The sequence below is a fragment of the Clytia hemisphaerica genome, unplaced genomic scaffold, assembly GCF_902728285.1.
Source record: "Clytia hemisphaerica strain Z4C2 unplaced genomic scaffold, Clytia hemisphaerica genome assembly, whole genome shotgun sequence".
In the NCBI taxonomy this organism is placed as follows: Eukaryota; Metazoa; Cnidaria; class Hydrozoa; order Leptothecata; family Clytiidae; genus Clytia; species Clytia hemisphaerica.
The window spans coordinates 243,316-261,615 of record NW_027103566.1 but is presented as its reverse complement, the minus strand read 5'-3'; the positions used below and the strand labels follow the sequence as shown (position 1 = coordinate 261,615).

The following is an 18,300-nucleotide window of genomic DNA, read 5'->3' as shown; positions in this document are numbered from 1 at the left end:
CGAAAGAAATGACGCATGTATACAAAAAGCACCCGCAATAATAACATAGTAGGGGGCCAACCTTTAGGATCCGTAGCATTTTTTTGGGGGACTCAACGAAAATGCTACGGATCCTAAGGGTTAGCATCCTGCGTCCTACTATTATACATACGCTAAGGTCCCGAATAAGCGGGACATTATTTTTATTAGTCTTCTTAGGTAAATAAAAAAAGGTTAATCCGCGGAGTAAAACTAGTGAATATACTTCTAATTGTCACTAAAGTCTATTCACGATAAGTGTGCACTCTTATTTCTCTTACCTATAACTTTTGAAGGAATTCTTCAATCTTTATAAATTAGGTATCGTTGGAGAGATATTTGAGAGTGGAACAATTTGAAATAAAAAAGTGTTTGAAAAAATTCCAAAAACAAAGATGAAGATAAAGAAGAAAACATACTAGATACTTTTATGGACCTACCTGGTTATGCATTTAACACATTTATAATTGATATCTACGTGACGTGACCATTAAACAATCATTCAGAACACAAATAGTGACGATCTATTAAAATTAGTCGTTTGTTTCTTATAAAAATACCGTTTGGAAACCAAAATTTCATGCTCTTGAAATATTCTTTCATATTCAAGACTTCGTGAGCAAAAACAAACATCTATCTCATCAAAAATTGAGTAATTTGGCTAAGAACATTGATGTATGCTTATTAATAGTGTTTTTTGAGCTGAAAAATTCTCTTTTTACAAAAATCTGCTTGAGCCATCTTTTATCTACTTTTATGCAAAAAATCAGATAAAAACAATGATCCAATATTTCACAAAGTCCAAAAAACCCATTTTTTGGCTGTTTTTTAGCTGAAATTTAACCCAAAAATTTTTTTCCAAAAATCGAGCTCCGTCACATTCGAGGGTTTATAGTTATGCATGTTTGTGCAAAAAATCATAAAGAATGAAAAAGCCAATCTCGAGAAAAGCTAATACCTAAGTAATTGATAATGTGCTTATAAAGAAATATCGAATTTGGCCAGTGTTTTTATAAACACACGCCAAGCAACCAAAATTTCCAGTCTAAACACACATATTCTTCAAAAGTAAGCCCTCATGAGCAAAAAAAACATCTATCTCATAAAAAAATTGAGTAATTTGACTAAGAACATTGATGAATGCTTATTAATAGTGATTCTTATAGATAAACATGCATTTTTTGAGCCAACAAAATTTTTTTGCAAAAATCTGTTTAAGCCATCTTTTACCTATGATGGTACCCTACTTTCATGCAAAAAATCAGAAAAATTAATGATCCAATTTTTCACTAAGTCCAAAAAACCCATTTTTTAGCCATTTTTTGGCCCAAACTTGCCCTTTTTTTCGAAAATCGAGCTCCGTTACATTTTGCCCACCAGCATTTTGCACCTTTGTACCAAAAATCAAAAGATTCCTATGATTCAATCCTGAGAAAAGTTGGTAACAGACGAACGAACGAACGAACGAACGAACGAACGAACGAACAGACATAGGTTAATTTATAGGACCTCCACCGGGGTAGGTCCAAAAATGAAGATCTTGTAAAGAAGGGCTATGACTTTCATTTTCACTGAAGTGAATCCTGAGTGCACACTTATCGTGAATAGACTTTAAAACGATGTACAGAAGCAACAGTTGACCACTTACCTTTACCAGTGAGGAATCGATAGAAACAACTTTGGACTGCCACCTAAAAAAAAAAACGGAAAATACCTAACGTTTTCAGACCGGTGGCAGAATTACATTGAAAGATGCGTAACAAGGTTCTTGTATCTTAGACGATTTTGCCCCTGTTATCTTTTGATATAGATAAAAGACTTGAAAATAGTAGAACAACAAAGACTTTTCTCGAAGTTTTGACACTGTTAGCAAGGTATTCTCAAGAGGTATATCAACATCAGAATTTATTGTTTCATTTTATGCTTCTAGCGAGGCGGTAAGCAAATGGATGTCCAGTCGTTCATATGTTCATGATACAAAGAAAGATATGATATGGTTTTTTTGACACGACTGTTCAAATATTTGGTGTATCAAAAATCAGATTGCTAAAAAATTATTCACCATTCTCCATTCCATTCCGTTTGCATTTCATATCCAAGTTGTGTCACCACTAACGGTCTCTAAACAGTATAGAAAAGTCCATAATTTGAAACTACATTGGAGTCTCTATGACTCAAACATGTACAATTTGTTCGAGTTATCGAGTAAAGGTTTATAAGGCATTGTTAACTGGGGACCATAAAAAGTTTTCAAGTTATGGCGGTTCGTGTTTAAAGTGACTATAATGGAGGAATTTAAAGTCCAGGTTAATTCAAGCGCGGTGAATTTCATCTCCTAGGAAGGTGAATGTTCTCCTGAATAGAGCCTGTCCCGATTATCGTAAGGAATAAATAAATTTCGTTCTTTTGATTACATCTTAGTCACGTGTAAAGGGAACACAGATGAAGAGAACTTAGAGAGATGGCTAGAGAAACGATTACACATGCTTGAAGACTGTTAATAGGGGCTACATATACTACGCAATATTTTGTCAAACAATATATTGTCAGTTTGATTTGCGATTTTCCAACAATATAGGGGATTGTTTACAGGAAGAAAATTCGTTATAAAAGAACACCTGTTATTTACTTCGTACTTTACGGTCCGAAAATGATAATGTCAAAAATTGTTCATCAATATATTGTGTAGTCTACTTAGCCCTATAGAGCTTTTTTTTACCATTGGGTATTCTTGGAGATATTCCTTGATGAACTCTTGGCAATCAGGCGATACGTCTTCCCATACGTTTTTCGCTGCAGTGGAGAGAACAAATAAAGAAAGTGCAAATTATTCTCAATTCGTAATTTTTAAATCAAGAGTCATTTCGATGACATGTTGGCTACTAGTCTGCAGATTTAGTATACATAATCAACATCGAATTTTAAATCATTAACAAACGGGAGAGAAAAAACCGGTCTCCGTGAGAACACATCTTTTTAACCAATCTTTATTGAATGTCCACGTGGTCAGGTGGCGATGGGTAATCCGATTTTGAACATTTTAATCAATATCGATGAAGAAAAAAACATATATCGAACTTGAAATTCAAAATGATCCGATATCCCGACCTAATTAAAAATGTCAAAAAATTACAGTACAGTCAACCTTCCTCAAGCCTAATTACTTTTAAATGTACCATCAAAATAATGCAATACTCACACGAATGAACGACGGGGAAAATTCTGTTCAGCGGAAGATACTGTGCATAACCGTCATCGAAAAATACCAAGTATCTGGAGAGTATAAAAAACCACATTGAAGACATGGCTTGAAAATTCAACTCTTGATGGATATCATACAACTTTCTGGCCCGTCGTAACAACCGTAAAATTGGGGAGGCTGAAGGCACAAAATGAGATAAAATTAACTAGCAATTTGAGGAGAAAAAATCTCATTTCCTCAAAGTTGGAGAGGCTGAAGTCTCCCCAGTCTCCTCGCTTCCGCCGGACCTGATTATCGAAATAATATAAAACGGGCCGAGTATACATTTTTCTATAAGAAAAAAAGGCTTAATTCCATGGGCTAAAATATTAAGAGCATCTTGAGGCTTTACAGACTCTAAAACAACCGATTTCTTAGGAAAATTGACAAAAATATGCACCTTACGGTGAAAATAAGAACATTTTTAGGATAAACTCAAAAAGTTAAGAATATTCTATGGCTAAGATTTTGAATGTTCTTATAAAAAAGCATGTAAGCCGAACAAGGTGGACCGTAGTAAGTAATGGAAGGGTATACATACCTATATCTATTAGCTTCACAAGCTAACTCAGCAATCGTTCCGGCAAACATAACGGTATAACTGGTTGTGGTTGCTAAGGAAAGAAAAATGAAATATAAAATTAAAAGCTAAATATTTCCGGAACTACGGACAAAGATAATGAAATTGAAAACCCAGGGTTGACCTTTTCGCCATTTCATTCTTTTAGATTTAGAATAGAATTTCTCTGTTTCATGATATTTTCAAGTGTCATTGAGTTGAACCGATATTTTGTTTCTACATAAGTCTAGCCTCTCATTCTATTTTTCTGCATATAGGATGGCTTGATTTCGTATATTATAGGATTCCCCAGGGCTTAGACATCTTTACAAATAAAGGCTCCCAGGGCATGGACCCCTTTGATAATACGGCTCCCTTGGCAGAGGCCCCATTTAAATCAAGGTAGTGAACTGTTTGTTAGTCATCTAAAAGTGCTTATTGATCTCCCCAAGTTTATGGGATGAAAACTATTATTGTTTTCAATCGCACCATCAGATGGAATATTTCTTTCAGACGCTTGAGTGATATGTGCTTATCATAGCATACCACATTTTTGTGAGAAAAATTATGGGTATGACTACGAGTTATATTATATAACGTAATTAGGCTTCTCTCTTTTACCCCATTAAGTTGAGAGATTCATTAGTGGGAGCTTAATTTTACCTATAATGTTGTAAAAGAATGCGTTTTGTGAATGGATTTGATCTCCTCTTGATTGTGCACGGATTTTATAAGCAACCAATTATAAAAGGGTTGAGAAAGGCCTTTTAAAAATTCTTGCAATGAGTAAAAGGGATTAAGCATTATATAGAATTTATCTTTAGATTTTCATCAGTACTATCACAAAAAATGTTAATTTATACGCTATAAACGCTATTCTGGATGATAACTTCCAATGGTTCTACCTTCCACAAATCGATAAACTCCCATTTTCGATTGAATTGAAAGTTACCGTCTAATTTCCTTAAGTTTAGAAAATCTCATAAATGACATTTTTTTACTATTCGACATTCCCTTGAAGGCTTTTTGCTCTCTTTTTCGTTTTCTACCATGCAAAAAGACCTTTTAGTCGACTTCTATCTTTTGCTTGCTTCAACCTCGAGAATTGGACACAGCTTGTTAAAATGAATTACATTACCCCCTGGATATCCACAAAATTGACCTCAATTTTTCACCAACACCCTGGATATCCAGCCTTTTGATGTCTATACATCCTCAGATGTACAATATTCTAAACGCCCCCATTTAATTGTTTTCTGGAAGAGAAAAAGACCATTTATTACAATCTGTAACAGGGTTTACAAAAAGAAATTAAGACCGGTCTCCAATTTTGCGCGACATGAGCGAAAACGTTTTGACGTTTTTGTAAGCTCATTGGTCGGTTGAAAAATGAAGCAATTCCATTGGTCGAAATTGACGTAACGGATGAAAAAAGCAGAACTTCCTTCAACTTTTTTTTTGTTCGCGCGAAACATTTTTATGACGTAATCTTTCCTTCGGGCAAAAAATTTCAACATATCCATGGTGAAATGAAAATCCTTTTCTGTAACGAGGTGGTCTCGATTTCCTCAAAACTATTCTAGAGGACTATTTTTGAACAAGGAAAAAATGTATAGTTCTGATTACCAACTAGCATCCCATTGACAGTAGATTAGCTGACTCATGGCGAGAATTTGTTTCTTTCAAGGGGTTAAATATATTTATATTTTATTGAGAGTAAAAGAAAGGTATCCTCTATTACCTCTTTTTATTAAGTTATATAAATAGCAAGCAACGAGGAAACATAACAAAATCTCATATTATAAAAAGGATAATTATCCGACGAGAACAATGAGGATGCTAACATTATTACTTAATATGGTATAAATTCATTCATTCAATCGTTGAAACAACGAAGGGAAAAGAGAGTAAGCAAAAGCAAATTTCTTGTCAGTTCATCTTATAAAATTCTGTGTTCAAACCTTGTAAACAGATGATAGCAGATCAATACGACTATGGCTGGTAAGCAAGGAGACACGATCGATGAGATAAGAGCGAGTCTACAACAAAGAGAGGGTATTCCACCCAATCAACAACGCTTGATTTTCTATGGACCGCAATTGGAAAATCGTAAAACAGTTGGACATTATGGTATTCGAAACAACGCCAACATCATTTTACATCTGACTGATACCATTGAAATCAATGTCAAAACAATGAAAGGTGATCTGTATGTTCTTGAAGTGGAACCGAGTGATATAGTCCACAAAGTCAAAACCAGAGTCAAAAAGGAGATAAATATTCCACCAGAGAAACAACGTCTTCTTTACATCGGTCAAACTTTAAAAGACGAGTTGACTCTTTCTTTGTATGACATCCAACATGGTTCGACTATTTACATGGTGGAATCTAAGTTCAAGGATTTGATGAAAATATCTGTGCGAATGGATGGAGGTGAAATCATCTCATTGGATTTGGAGCCATCAGATACCATTGAGACTATCAAATCCTTGATCGAATCGAAAACAGAAATTCCAAAATGGACACAAAGATTATTTATTGCCAATAAACAAACAAACCCCACATCGGAAGACCCGCCGCAATCGCCATTCCTGACACGCAACAAATGGATCATTGTGGAGACAGCCAATGGAAAAGCATTTACAGTGAGAGTCGGCGAAAACGATACAAGGGAAGAAATCATGGTTAAAATACAGAATCAGGTCGGTGTCACGTCAGATCATATACGGTCCTTTTTTGATGCTACTCAATTAGACAAGAAACAAACTTTATCAGATTATCAAATAAACCATGAATCAGCTATATATCATATTGAAATGAAAGAGAGCATGTACATCAGAACATCAGCAGGGGAGGAATTCACTTTAGACATTGAGCTTACTGACACTATAGGGGATGTCAAAGTCAAGATATCGAATAAACATGGAACTCCATTTGACCAACAGTGCTTGACGTTTCCCGGTAAACTATTGCAAGATGATGGCACTTTATTTCAGCATGAAATTCCGAAAGGATCGATTATGGGTTTGCTCTTGAGATGGGAAGCGGAACCGTTAATGTTCATCAAACCCCTGACTGGTAAAACCATCACATTGAACGTCGAACCCAGCGACACTTTAGACAACGTAAAATATAAAATTCAAGACAAAGAGGGGATACCACCAGATCAACAACGCTTGATATTTCTTGGTAGAAAATTAGATGATCACACTTTACTTTATCACAATATTCCATACGGAGTAACATTTCATATGGTTTTAAAATTGAGAGGAGGTATGCAAATTTTCGCCAAATACTTGACTGGTAAAGCTATCACACTGGGAGTCGAACCAGCTGATACTATTGAGAATGTCAAATTAAAGATTCAATACACAGAAGGGATTCCTCCAGACCAACAACGATTGATTTTTGCTGGTAAAGAATTGCAAGATGATTTAACACTCTATGATTACAACGTTCAGAAAGAATCAACTCTTTATTTGATTGTGAGATCGAGAGTAGATGAAGAGAGAGGACATCAAGGGGTTTCCGTTGAAACTTTTAGCGGTAATACAAGAACATTGACTATTCCTACGGATAAATGGCAAAACAGTATCATTGACGACTTCAAGACCCGTTGTTTGAACATCGAATCAAGAATCCCTGCTGATCAACAATGGGTGGAGTTTTCTGGTAAAAGGTTGGAAAATGGACGAACATTTGCTTACTATGGTATCACAAAAGATTCTGTCCTTAAAGTTCAATTGAAAAGTGGAATTTTGATATATGTTACAATCGAAGATTGCGAAACTATCTTCATGTTCGTGCAGCTCAGTGATACGATTTCAGACGTCATAAACAAAATTCGTTCCATGAGAGAAATTCAAACCATGAGAGATATCAAGACAGAGAGTCGGATCCAAATTAAGGACAAACTCACTTTAATGGATGAAATTCCACAGGAAAATCAGATTTTATTGTTTGAAGGTGTAAATTTGAAAGAAGATGCAACTTTGGCTTCGTACAATATTGTCAGTGGCTCAAAGCTTTGCTTGAAAGAAATTCCGCTAAAAATCACTATTCAAATGCCAAACGGAGAATCAAAGCATTTTGAGATCAAAGCTACCGATACCATCGATAAGTTGAAAAGTGAAATAAATTCCCAAGAGAGAATCCCAAAATGCCAACAGCGACTAGTCTTTAGAAATGAATCAACAGACTCATGAGAAGGAGGAAAATAAACTGATTTAAAAACTTAAGAGTGGCAAACAACGGCTTGTTTTCAATAATAACTCAAGAGGAGGAAAAAATCTGATCTAAAAACTTAAATGAGACAAATTAATTTGCATCAAACTTTAACAGATTTTAAAAAGGAATTGGTGATCAAGACAAAATCCACCAGAATGAATGAACAGTGAATGATCTTAGTAGAAATTTTATTCAAAACATTTTAACATTTTTTAAATATAAAAACCAGTTAATTTTGACTTAGGCTGGGCTGTTCTTGGTTTTTGAAATTTTCAGGCTTCAGTGTTCTTACGATGTTCTTAATACGCTTAATTTATTTACTTAAAAAGTGACAATTGGTTTAAAATCTGTTAAAATCCGTACTTTCTTAGTAGTTTTTGCAATCTGAGGCTCAGATTGTTCTTAATCTGTTTTTAGGTTTTGGCAAAATTTTCAGCCTCGTGTTCTTATAAAATTATTCTTAAAAATGCTTGTATTTAAATGAACAGGATATAACAATCTGATGATTTTGTTAAATCTCTAAATAAATAACACGTGTTTAGCCTAAAAAAGGAATGCATTGAACTTTTGGAGCCTGCTTAGGGCTAATTAGATTGTTTTTCTTAAAAGTTCATTGAGTGTGTTGAGTGGTCTTTGTCGTATATTTCTGGTGAAAGGAGTGATGTTGTTTTCTTTATTTCTTTTCTTTATTATAGTAAGTGTAATTAAACATTTCAATTGATATAATCTCCTTTGAATTATTATTTCGAATTGTAATTTTATGAGTATAAACAAGTATTGTAATGTTCTTATAATCTTTTTGGTATTTTTTAGGATCAGTAATTATTATTATTTATTAAGAAAAACTTGAAATTAGTTCTTTTTATGTAACCCGTTTACTCACACCGATATTTTTCAAGACAATTTATGACCCTTTGAAAATGACCCCCCTAAAAATTATTCATAAAACAAAGAGTAGATAATCACAATGATCTGATGAGAGACTGAAATAAGTTCGATGAATGAATGTTTCTGTATTAATACAAATTTAATTACTCCCACAATTGAAAAAGTAAAAATGTTCTTACTGATATCTTTATACTTCTTTTGGACAGTTGAGTTGACGGTATCACTTGGTCTTCCAGCTAAGAGAAAAATAGTTCAATCGAAAGTTGTGCTTTCTGTCCGTTGTTCTCTTGGACTTCTCACACTCATGGTCAAAGCATATCCATAAAGGTTCCTTAGTACGTTCGGATTGTTAGAGAGAATTATAATTGTTAATCTAAGTATCTGAGAATATAGCCTAGAAAACCACTAAATCCCTCCAATGAAATATCCTATGAAATAAAGTGGAAGTACTGAAATCGCAACTCTCAGCTGAGCTTTAAAATCTAGAAAAATGCCCAAACTTACCAACGATTCGAGTGCCAAGGACAACGTCACTAGGGTGACAATGTTGTCGTGTTGCAATACTTTTTGAATCAACTTTTTGACGTAGCTTTTGACCAGAGATGAATTGAATAGAGTACTTTGCCTTTGGAAATTAAAAACAGTTACATAATACTTTTTGATGAATTATTTTGATGATAAAGTACGACGCAACGGTTACGGCAGTACCACGGCCTGCCACCATACCAGATTTTCAAAAAAAAAAGCCCGAAATTTTCCTCTTCCTTGGTAGTCGCTATAAAATAATCGCTTAAATAACAGTAAAAACCATAATGGAATTAAATGAATTCTAAAAGTCATCGCAAAATCGTTTATTTTTATGTACTAATGTATAGATATGATGAAATGTGTCCATAATTCTGTAATGTGTCCATAATGTCTAACTTACCGATGGACCTTTAGCACCCAATTCCTTCATTAACTTGGCTATAAATAAAAGTTTACAGAATAACGACTAGACTAATAATTCATTATCCCTTTTCTGGAAAAAATTTCAGTTTCAATTAATTTATCATGGTGTATTGGTATATAGTGTCTTCATAATCTCAAACACGTAAGGGGAATACAAATTTATTCGAATTATGAGAATTTTGAGATATAGATTTAGGCTTGCCTTCTAAATATATCATAGTGGGGAATTTCTAAATTCTCTTGATGTGATATTTTATGAAATTCTTGCACCATTCACTAAGATTAAAGAAAGCGATATCCCTAGAGCATTAAAGACACTATGGTTTGAAATATGGACTATCATTATCTTGTTACCTTGGTACCAAATATCGCTTTTCCCTGGTTTAGCAAAGACCAATTTTTCGTATTCAAATGCAAACCTAAAAAGACAATTGAGGATTTTTCTTTATTTTCTAGCAGTCAAAGGATAATTTCATCAAAGCATTACATTTGGTAAGTATTTGAAAGACACAACACCAAAACATTGAAAAAATAATTGCAAACTTTGAACAAAAAGAAAAATAATGTGAAATTTGGTCCTTTTAAAAAAAGCTTTATAGTTTAAACGGCCAACTTTCTATACAGTCTATTCTAATTTTTTGAGGCAAAACTGAGCAAAGAAAGAGATGGCAGTTGAAATATTACTTAAAATTAGAACAAGCCACATGCTGAATGGACCTAATAATGATGAAAGTTACATAGTAAAAAAGAGAAAAATGAAAACAATCAGTCAGAAGATATAGTGAAAATGCACAATACATTAAATTTCATCATTGATTGTTGACGGGGGAGAGGGAAGGGAAGTAGGTAGGTTGCAAAAATCAGTTTTATTGATAATTGAATTATGTTTGATGGAGGGCATTGTTATCAGTAATGTTTTTGTGTGAAAAAACAAAAAAATGAAAGGAAAAGGTCCAATAAACTCTGCAAAAACGGCGATTTTCGACATATTTCCGGTATTTTCGGCTGAAACAAAAATGTTCTCAAAATGAAAAAGCAGACTCGACTATGTTTTGGGCATTGCTAATACACATCTTTATGCAAAAAATCAGAAAAAACTAAGGATGAAAATTCGAAAAAACCGGTTTTTCCGGCATATTTCCGGCCCACTTTGGATATTGTCATTTTGCATCAGTGTGCAAAATTTCATAAAAAAATAAAAAGTACAGCTCCAGAAATTCAAGAAATACTGTCTTTCCGGCGAAAATAGGTTGTTCCGGCGATTTTTAAAATTAATTATATTGAAAATTGAAACATGCTTGATGGTGGGCATTGCTTTTTTTAATAATGTTTTTGAACGAAAAAAAAAACAATTATAAGGAAAAAGTCCAATGAAAATCCAGAAAAACGGCGATTTCCGGCATATTCGTTCGGAAAATCTTTTTTTTCGATAATCGGGTTTTTTGGGCATTGCCATTTTGCATCATTGTGCCAAAAATCAGAAAAAAACTAACGAGCCAATCCTGAGAAAAGCTGGTAACATACGGACATCGGTTGATTTATAGGACCTCCGAGGTAGGTCTAAAAAGATTTAAGAAGCCATTCCATTGGCGTCCAAAGAAGGCAACACACTGACCTCAAATTGACAACTTTTCCCCCACTTTAATTCACGCTTAGAAAAGGCAAAGAGTTGGTCATCTAAGCCATGGCTAACTTAATTTGTATATTATTCCATAGTGATACTTACTCATGTCTTCTAGGTGGAAGGGGTATTGTGGGTATGAAAGTATCTGTATCGATGGACAGCTCCAATTTGTTTTTCACAGATTTCGTCCTTGGTGACCTAGGACTAGAACGTCCAGGCGTTACTGAAGGCTCTACCTTCAAATTGTATTGGTCTTTGCTAGAACTCACAATATTGAGGCTAACTATTTTGTCTCTTTTATTTGTATTAGTTTCTGAAGTGTACGTTAGTAAATTTGTTTTATCATTGTCTGAAAGTGTACCAGAGTTCTTTTCTTTTTTCGATTTTATCAGTAAATTATGGTTTTCTTTGAATGTTTTGGTAGGCTGTTCATCAACAGAAGAGTTCGTTTTTACTGGCGATTCCTGTACAACTAAAGGTTCATTAGTGCCTGAATCCTCTACTTTTTGTAACGTCTGGAGTAGTGAAGCTGGCAAATCAATGTTCTTAGTTTTCCCAATTTCAATTTCAGAGTCTTCATTTTCAACACTGGTTTCATTGTCAGTTTTTGAAGGAGAGTTCAAAATAGAATTGATATTCTGTGAAGTCAAAGTTGTTGTTGTCACAATTGAAGGTAAATCGTTGCTTTCAGAAATAGTAATAGGATCATAACATTCCTCTTGTGATGATTGATCCGTCGTTTCATCTGGTTGAGAATCATCTGTAGATACTCTATCCGTAATGGAAGATGAGTTTTCAACACGTGAAGTTAACTTGCTGATAACATCTTCCAATTTTCGTGAGCTGTTGAGCACTGTGGAATAACTTTTAGCAGTCGTATTTGTTTCTTTCGAGATTGAGAGAGAAATACTTTTGGAAATCTCCTTCACCAATGTGTTCTTACAGTTCGTGGTTTCACCATTTTTATAGTTTGTTTTGGTGTTTTCTTTAAGATTTTCATCTTCTTCATCATCGTCAATTACAATAACTGAATCTCTAAAATATAAAATCAAGAAATTATCATTCATTAATTTTGCATAAATCTAACTTTACTTTCGCTGCTTATTATCGTTATTATCTAGCCTTTAGTGTGAAAAAATTATCTACAGGTACAGAAACCTTCTTGGTAGCTTTATATTGCAGGCCAAAAGAGGGAATTAAACAAAAAGAGAATAACTTGGGTCAGCTGTTTTGCCCAATTTAAAACTTGCACCTGTTTTTGAAAACAGTAGTATACCGCCAATACTTTTAAAATATCTCTAGTAGTGGTAGATTCAAACACTATCAAGAAGAAGAATATTAGAAAGGGCCCATAGAAGAATGGTTTATAGAAACTCATAGTAACATACTTTGATTTTGACACAACATCTTTCAGCTCTGGATTATTTGCTAGCAAACCTTCAATCATCTCTCCGAGTTCATCATATTGTTGGTTAATTTCTTGGTGATCATCTGTAAGGAAATAACGAGAAGAAATTTCAAAAGTCTAATAAATGAAAATATTTCTTGACAATAATGGTGGTGTGGTTTCCAGGTTTGGAGGGACAAATCAAATAATTTCAATTTTTATCTAGATTACTTTAGTATCAAGTATTATTAATGATTGTATAAAACACATTATTTATTTTGGGTGCACATCTTTTATAAGGTATTATAATAAAGCTCATAAAAAGTAAATAGTTACCATCGATTTTGTGGACCCTTTCAATTATCTTTGTTGAAATTCTAAGAAAAAATAGAAAGTATAAAAATTAGAATTTTCTGTATAAAAATCATTCATTTTGTTCAACATACTAGGTATTTAATAGAAATTAACTTGGATAGCTTTATTAACATTTCATTTAACATTTATTGTTTTGCTTCCTAACGTTACCTTATTTATTGAATAAAATTTGAAAATGAAGCAAAAGTTAAGACAAAGAACCATCATACTTACGTCTTACACAAATCATCAAATTTGGCTTTGACCAATTCCTGATTGATAATCTCTTTAACTTTGTTCTCGAAGAAGGCATTTTCATTGTCCATTGGAATCATTATTTTCTATCAATTTCTTGATTAAACAAAACATATTATTGTAGCTCAACAAACAATAAACGAAACCCTTGCAAATGAAAGATTTTTCTCAGCTGAGATCTGATAACAATAAATAATTTTAGGAGAACTATTCCACTTTCCTTCCTAAACATATACTTATTATATGTACAGCTATGAATTCAAAGAAAAGGCTCTAAGAAAAATAACCTCACAAACGTCATCATATGACATCTTAAAAATCAACTTGGTAAAGGTAGAAATTTTAAGGGCTTTAAATTGGTTGGTAATTTGTCTAGAGTCAAATAATAGGTAGGACAATTTTTCTTGGTCACTGACTGCCAAACTATTTTCTGAAATATTTTTAATTTTGAAAACTAATTGCTTCCATGAAGTGGTAGGAGGTCTCATACTCTACATAAGAGATAATATATGGTTATTGCTCGAATGATCAATGGTAGAAGAGCAACAAAGATGCAATGAAGATTAAAACCCTAAATTTTAAAAATGGATGTTTTGAGTGTTAAAGAGAGAGATTTAAGAGTTTACGAAATATATTATTATATTATTAATATAGATATTGCAATTATCTTGACACTCTCTGGAGAGGATGAAACCGGTGCCAAGCATCCTGGATGCCTCCTGCAATCTCTCAATGACATGGGGTCACCCCCCCCAGGAAGATGGAGGAGAATCAACTTTTGCCCTGGAAGTGAATGTTTTCACCTTGATGGGGGACTAATGCAAATGGAGGATTTCAGGAAATTTTATGGGAAGTGGGGGTAGAAAGTGCAAAGATTAGGTATAATATTTCAAATAGATGATTAAATGTGACTCCCCAATCGATTTTAAGTACCTGTTTAAGACCGGTATAGACTGACCAGTCAAAAAACAGTAAAAGCGACTTTTTAGCGACCAGCCGCTGCCGATCAGGCTAACGTCCGGTAAAAATATCAGTCAATGCGTTTGTCGGCAACGAAAGAAACAAAACAAACTTCATTGACGAACAGTCTCCAAAAGTTTTTTCCCGTGGATTTACCACCTTTTTTGAGTTCTTCCTTTCTTTCTTTCTTGCTTTCATTCATAAAGATACAATCAAAGGACCTGAGTTATCTTACCTTTTGATAAAATTAGACAACTGTAATAAAAGGGCTGACCCAAAAAAGAGCCTCTTTTTATATTATAAACCATTGATATTTCTGAAGTAAGGCCATTCCTTGCCTTTGCTTTGTGGTCTTCATTTTGTGCTCACTTTATTTTGTTTTTACTCTTTCGTTTTAACGAAAAGACTCCCTGTCCCTATACGACCTCCTCTAATTGTATGTTCCTCATAAAAAAGACACCCTTGCCTTAGTTTGATCTCTTCTATAATTATTGCGTCTCCTTTCTGACTAAGCACATGCCCCTCTTTCTTAATTTGACCTTTGTGACCTCCTTCAATTTCGATTTCTCTCGTAACAGATAGGCGCTCCTGTCTCTCTCTGACCTCCTTTATATTCTCGATATTTCATGTGACCTTTGAAACTATAAGTTACCCTGCCCCTACTTCAGTTTGACCCGCCTGTTTAACCCTCTTCTGTTTCACCAACCCTTCGAACGTTTTTCTTCGAACTTCTTCTTCCTTCTTTTTGTTTTGATTTAAAAAAAGTCTAGTCACAACATTCTTTAAAAACCGCTAAGCTCGCTTTAATAAACCGCTTTCCTAGCGGACTTTTATCGTCCTTAAATATGACCCAAACGGCCTAAGCCGGCAAAAATCACTACTATAAGAGAGTGAGTCTTTGGGTCGATCGTCTTTTCATGTACTTAAATTCGCATGGAGAGTCACAAATGTGTTTATATTTCCAACATTTATGCGCCCATTGCAGAGAATTGTTATTTTTGTTAAGTTTAGGTCAAAAAACATTGATTAGGCTCATGCATGACATTAATATAGTGGCAAGACCTCAAAGATGCAAACAAAGTATTTTCTCTAGCAGTCAAGCCAACATTGTGAAGGAATCAAAACAAAGAGGTAAAATCAATCCATTGCAAACTACATCAACAAAACTTGTTTTCTCAAAAGAATGAACTACTATCACAATCAAAGAGCCTAATTCAGAAAGATGGTCAACTGATGCATAGTTTCCTAAATGTAGGGGGGGTCTTGGGTTTTGATGAACTAAAAGCGAGGGGGTGTTAAAAGTATGACTTTCCTAAGGGAGGGGGCCAGTTAAGGGGGGTCTTCTTACCTAATGGGGGTTTTCTTAGATAAGGGGAGATCTTCCTTGAATTATGACTCTTGTACAATCGTTTCATTTATACTGATTTTCTCAGGGAGGGGTGTAAAATTTTAAATGAATTTCCTAAGGGGGGTAGCACTTAAGGGGTGGGGTCCTCTTACCTAAGGATGGGTCTTGACCCCTCTAGAAACTATTATACTGACGAGTTGATTGGACTTGCTGGTAAGACTGCAGACAAAAACAGAAGTTTGCTGAATGCCAGAAAAGATGATGCATCAAAATCTTCAATACAGTACAGTAGAGAGTGTCAAGTGGAAATCTGCTGAAGAAGTCAACATTGTTACAATCTCTCAAATCCAATAAAACACAGAAGACATGTCAAAGAGCTGGGTAAATTGAAGCAATTCCAGATGTTTACTGAATACCAGACAAGGGTCAATTTTGCATTTAATCAATGTGGGTTCTTTGGAATAAAAGCAGCATGATCAGAGCAAGGCTGGTGGCAAGAACATATTATGAGGAAAATCGCAAATCAGTGTTTCTTCAAGAAAAACCACTCACAAGAGAAGTTCAGGTTGCACCACCTAAAAAAGCTTGTGCTAAAAAAGGCAAGATTTGGAAGTTGACCAACTATCTTTATGGATTGAATGATGTTGCCAGACATTTCTACAACAGTGTTTTAGATGGATTCCCAGGCTATTGGGGAAATTCTGGGAAAATTTTGAAAAAGGTTTTGGAAAATGCAGGATTTTCCTCATTATTTCTATTGGTCATCTGTATCGGAAACTCCATAAAATTTGCTCTATTTTTTTAGAAAAATAAACCTTGAGCACAAAAAATGCTGCTTTAAACACTTTTTTCCACGGAAAAACAAATAACTTTTACAGACTTACCTTCCCCAAACATTGAAGAAGCCTCTACTAATTAAAGTAAATGAGATAAGATAAGATAAAACCTTAAAATCAACCAGAATTTACAACCTTTTGTCCAAAGCAAAGGACGTGCTTTTCTCGCCGCCATCTTGTTTTAGAATGAGAATTCTAGAGAATTCAAAAAAAATTTCAATGTAAAAGGGGGGGGGGGGTGCGAAATATCTTTATTGAAATATCTCTAGTCTTTATAAAAAGAGCTGAGAATACAGTGCTTTTAGCCATAGTCAATAGTCTGTCTATTGACTATGTTGTTTGCGCCTCCTAAATCTCTGATAATATTATTACCCCTTAAATGCAACTCAAAATATTACTCCTGTGATATTAAGATATTGTATATGTAAAAAATAATTTTACTTTTAAATTCCAAATGATTCAGAAAGCCTGATTTCTGGGCAGAATCAGTCCGAAAAAAAGCTATGTTTGATGGAAACCAGGAGTCCAAAATCAAAAATTTTTTCACGTCGGCGCAAACCATGGTCGCGCCTCCTTTGTCACTGAATTTTTTGCCCCTGAAAGTTTGCCACTTGCTGCTTTGTATATAATAATGTAGTCCTCCCCACGTTAGTGCACAACATTTTATTATTGAGGCTTATAGGATCACTCACAATTTGGAAGTTAACTGTAGTTAAATCCAATTTATATGTGACAACGCCCTTATCCAAAAGTAAGTATAACCCTCACCACCTTATTGATCAGTCAGTTGGAGTGTAGGGGAAAAAATTTTAGCAAGGGGGGTGTAAATTTTTTTTAACCTTTTTGAGGGGGGGGGGTTCAAATAGATTTTCCAGGTTAGGGGTGGGGGTGAGAATATTTTTTTGGATTTTTTGAAATATCTTCCACTTCCCCTAGTAGTAGTAGATACTTTCTGACCATTTCCTTACATAGGTTTGTGCAAAAAACCAAACATAGAAAGTTTTCCAAATCTCCTATTTTGATTGAACCAATAAAAAATGAAGCTTTTCCATGTTTCATTTTTTTGCACTAATTCTTCAAAATGAAAATATTTAAGATTTAAAGTTCTTCTTTTATTCAATGATTTTTAACGGCACTTTGTTGAGAATTTAACTCTTGCATCAAATTCCTGCTTTCTTCAGTATTATATAAATTGAAGATGAGAAAAAACCTAAGCCTTAGGATCACGGATTGAAACAAATATATGAAGGGTGGGATTTTACAGCCGCCCGTCGTGCAAGGCACTGAGAGGCCATGGTGCCAAAAAGAAGGGCTGTGTAAAATGTGGCAATCTCATTGGTGGAGATCTGAGATTTGATAAATGCTGCAATAAGCAAAAAGCTTGTCCCAAAAAATCTGAAAAATGGCAAAAAATGAAGTTTTCAGAATATGTCAAAAATTTTTATATAGACATAAAGAATATCATTTTATGAACAATATGTGAAAAAATCAGAGCAGGAACATGCTCCATTGAAAAGTTATGACCAGATTTCCGATTTCCAGGTTAAAATCCCTGGAAAGCTCACAAAAATTAAGATTTTTACAAAATGGGCATATAAAGGCTACAAAGTAGTTTACCTTACCAAATGTTTCTAAATATTGATAATTTTGAA

General features: G+C 34.2%; 2 protein-coding genes across 3 annotated transcripts in view; one reads left to right on the top strand and one right to left on the bottom strand.

Annotated features, from left to right (window-relative positions):
- The window catches only part of LOC136800990 (histone-lysine N-methyltransferase SETDB1-B-like), a 42,970-nt gene extending 29,340 nt beyond the window's left edge, over positions 1-13,630 (bottom strand). For both annotated transcript variants that reach the window (XM_067057606.1, XM_067057605.1), the window contains exons 1-13: positions 13,484-13,630; positions 13,232-13,272; positions 12,897-12,999; positions 11,611-12,543; positions 10,239-10,303; positions 9,862-9,899; positions 9,438-9,558; positions 9,113-9,169; positions 3,801-3,873; positions 3,218-3,291; positions 2,738-2,811; positions 2,081-2,139; positions 1,667-1,709 (exon numbers count right to left, since the gene is read on the bottom strand). In XM_067057606.1, the coding sequence (XP_066913707.1) occupies positions 1,667-1,709; positions 2,081-2,139; positions 2,738-2,811; positions 3,218-3,291; positions 3,801-3,873; positions 9,113-9,169; positions 9,438-9,558; positions 9,862-9,899; positions 10,239-10,303; positions 11,611-12,543; positions 12,897-12,999; positions 13,232-13,272; positions 13,484-13,584 (1,782 nt within the window). In that variant the 5' untranslated portion in view covers positions 13,585-13,630. The remainder of the gene's footprint in view (positions 1-1,666; positions 1,710-2,080; positions 2,140-2,737; positions 2,812-3,217; positions 3,292-3,800; positions 3,874-9,112; positions 9,170-9,437; positions 9,559-9,861; positions 9,900-10,238; positions 10,304-11,610; positions 12,544-12,896; positions 13,000-13,231; positions 13,273-13,483) is intronic.
- LOC136800987 (uncharacterized) lies at positions 5,758-8,131 on the top strand. Its single transcript, XM_067057602.1, has one exon. The coding sequence runs from the start codon at positions 5,813-5,815 to the stop codon at positions 8,021-8,023; it is 2,211 nt and encodes a 736-aa protein (XP_066913703.1). The 5' UTR covers positions 5,758-5,812; the 3' UTR covers positions 8,024-8,131.
- Positions 13,631-18,300: the final 4,670 nt, after the last annotated feature.

What these genes read in the sequence shown, in the direction of transcription:
- LOC136800987 (XM_067057602.1), top strand. Translation starts at nt 5,813, where the DNA reads ATGGCTGGTAAGCAAGGAGACACGATCGATGAGATAAGAGCGAGTCTA.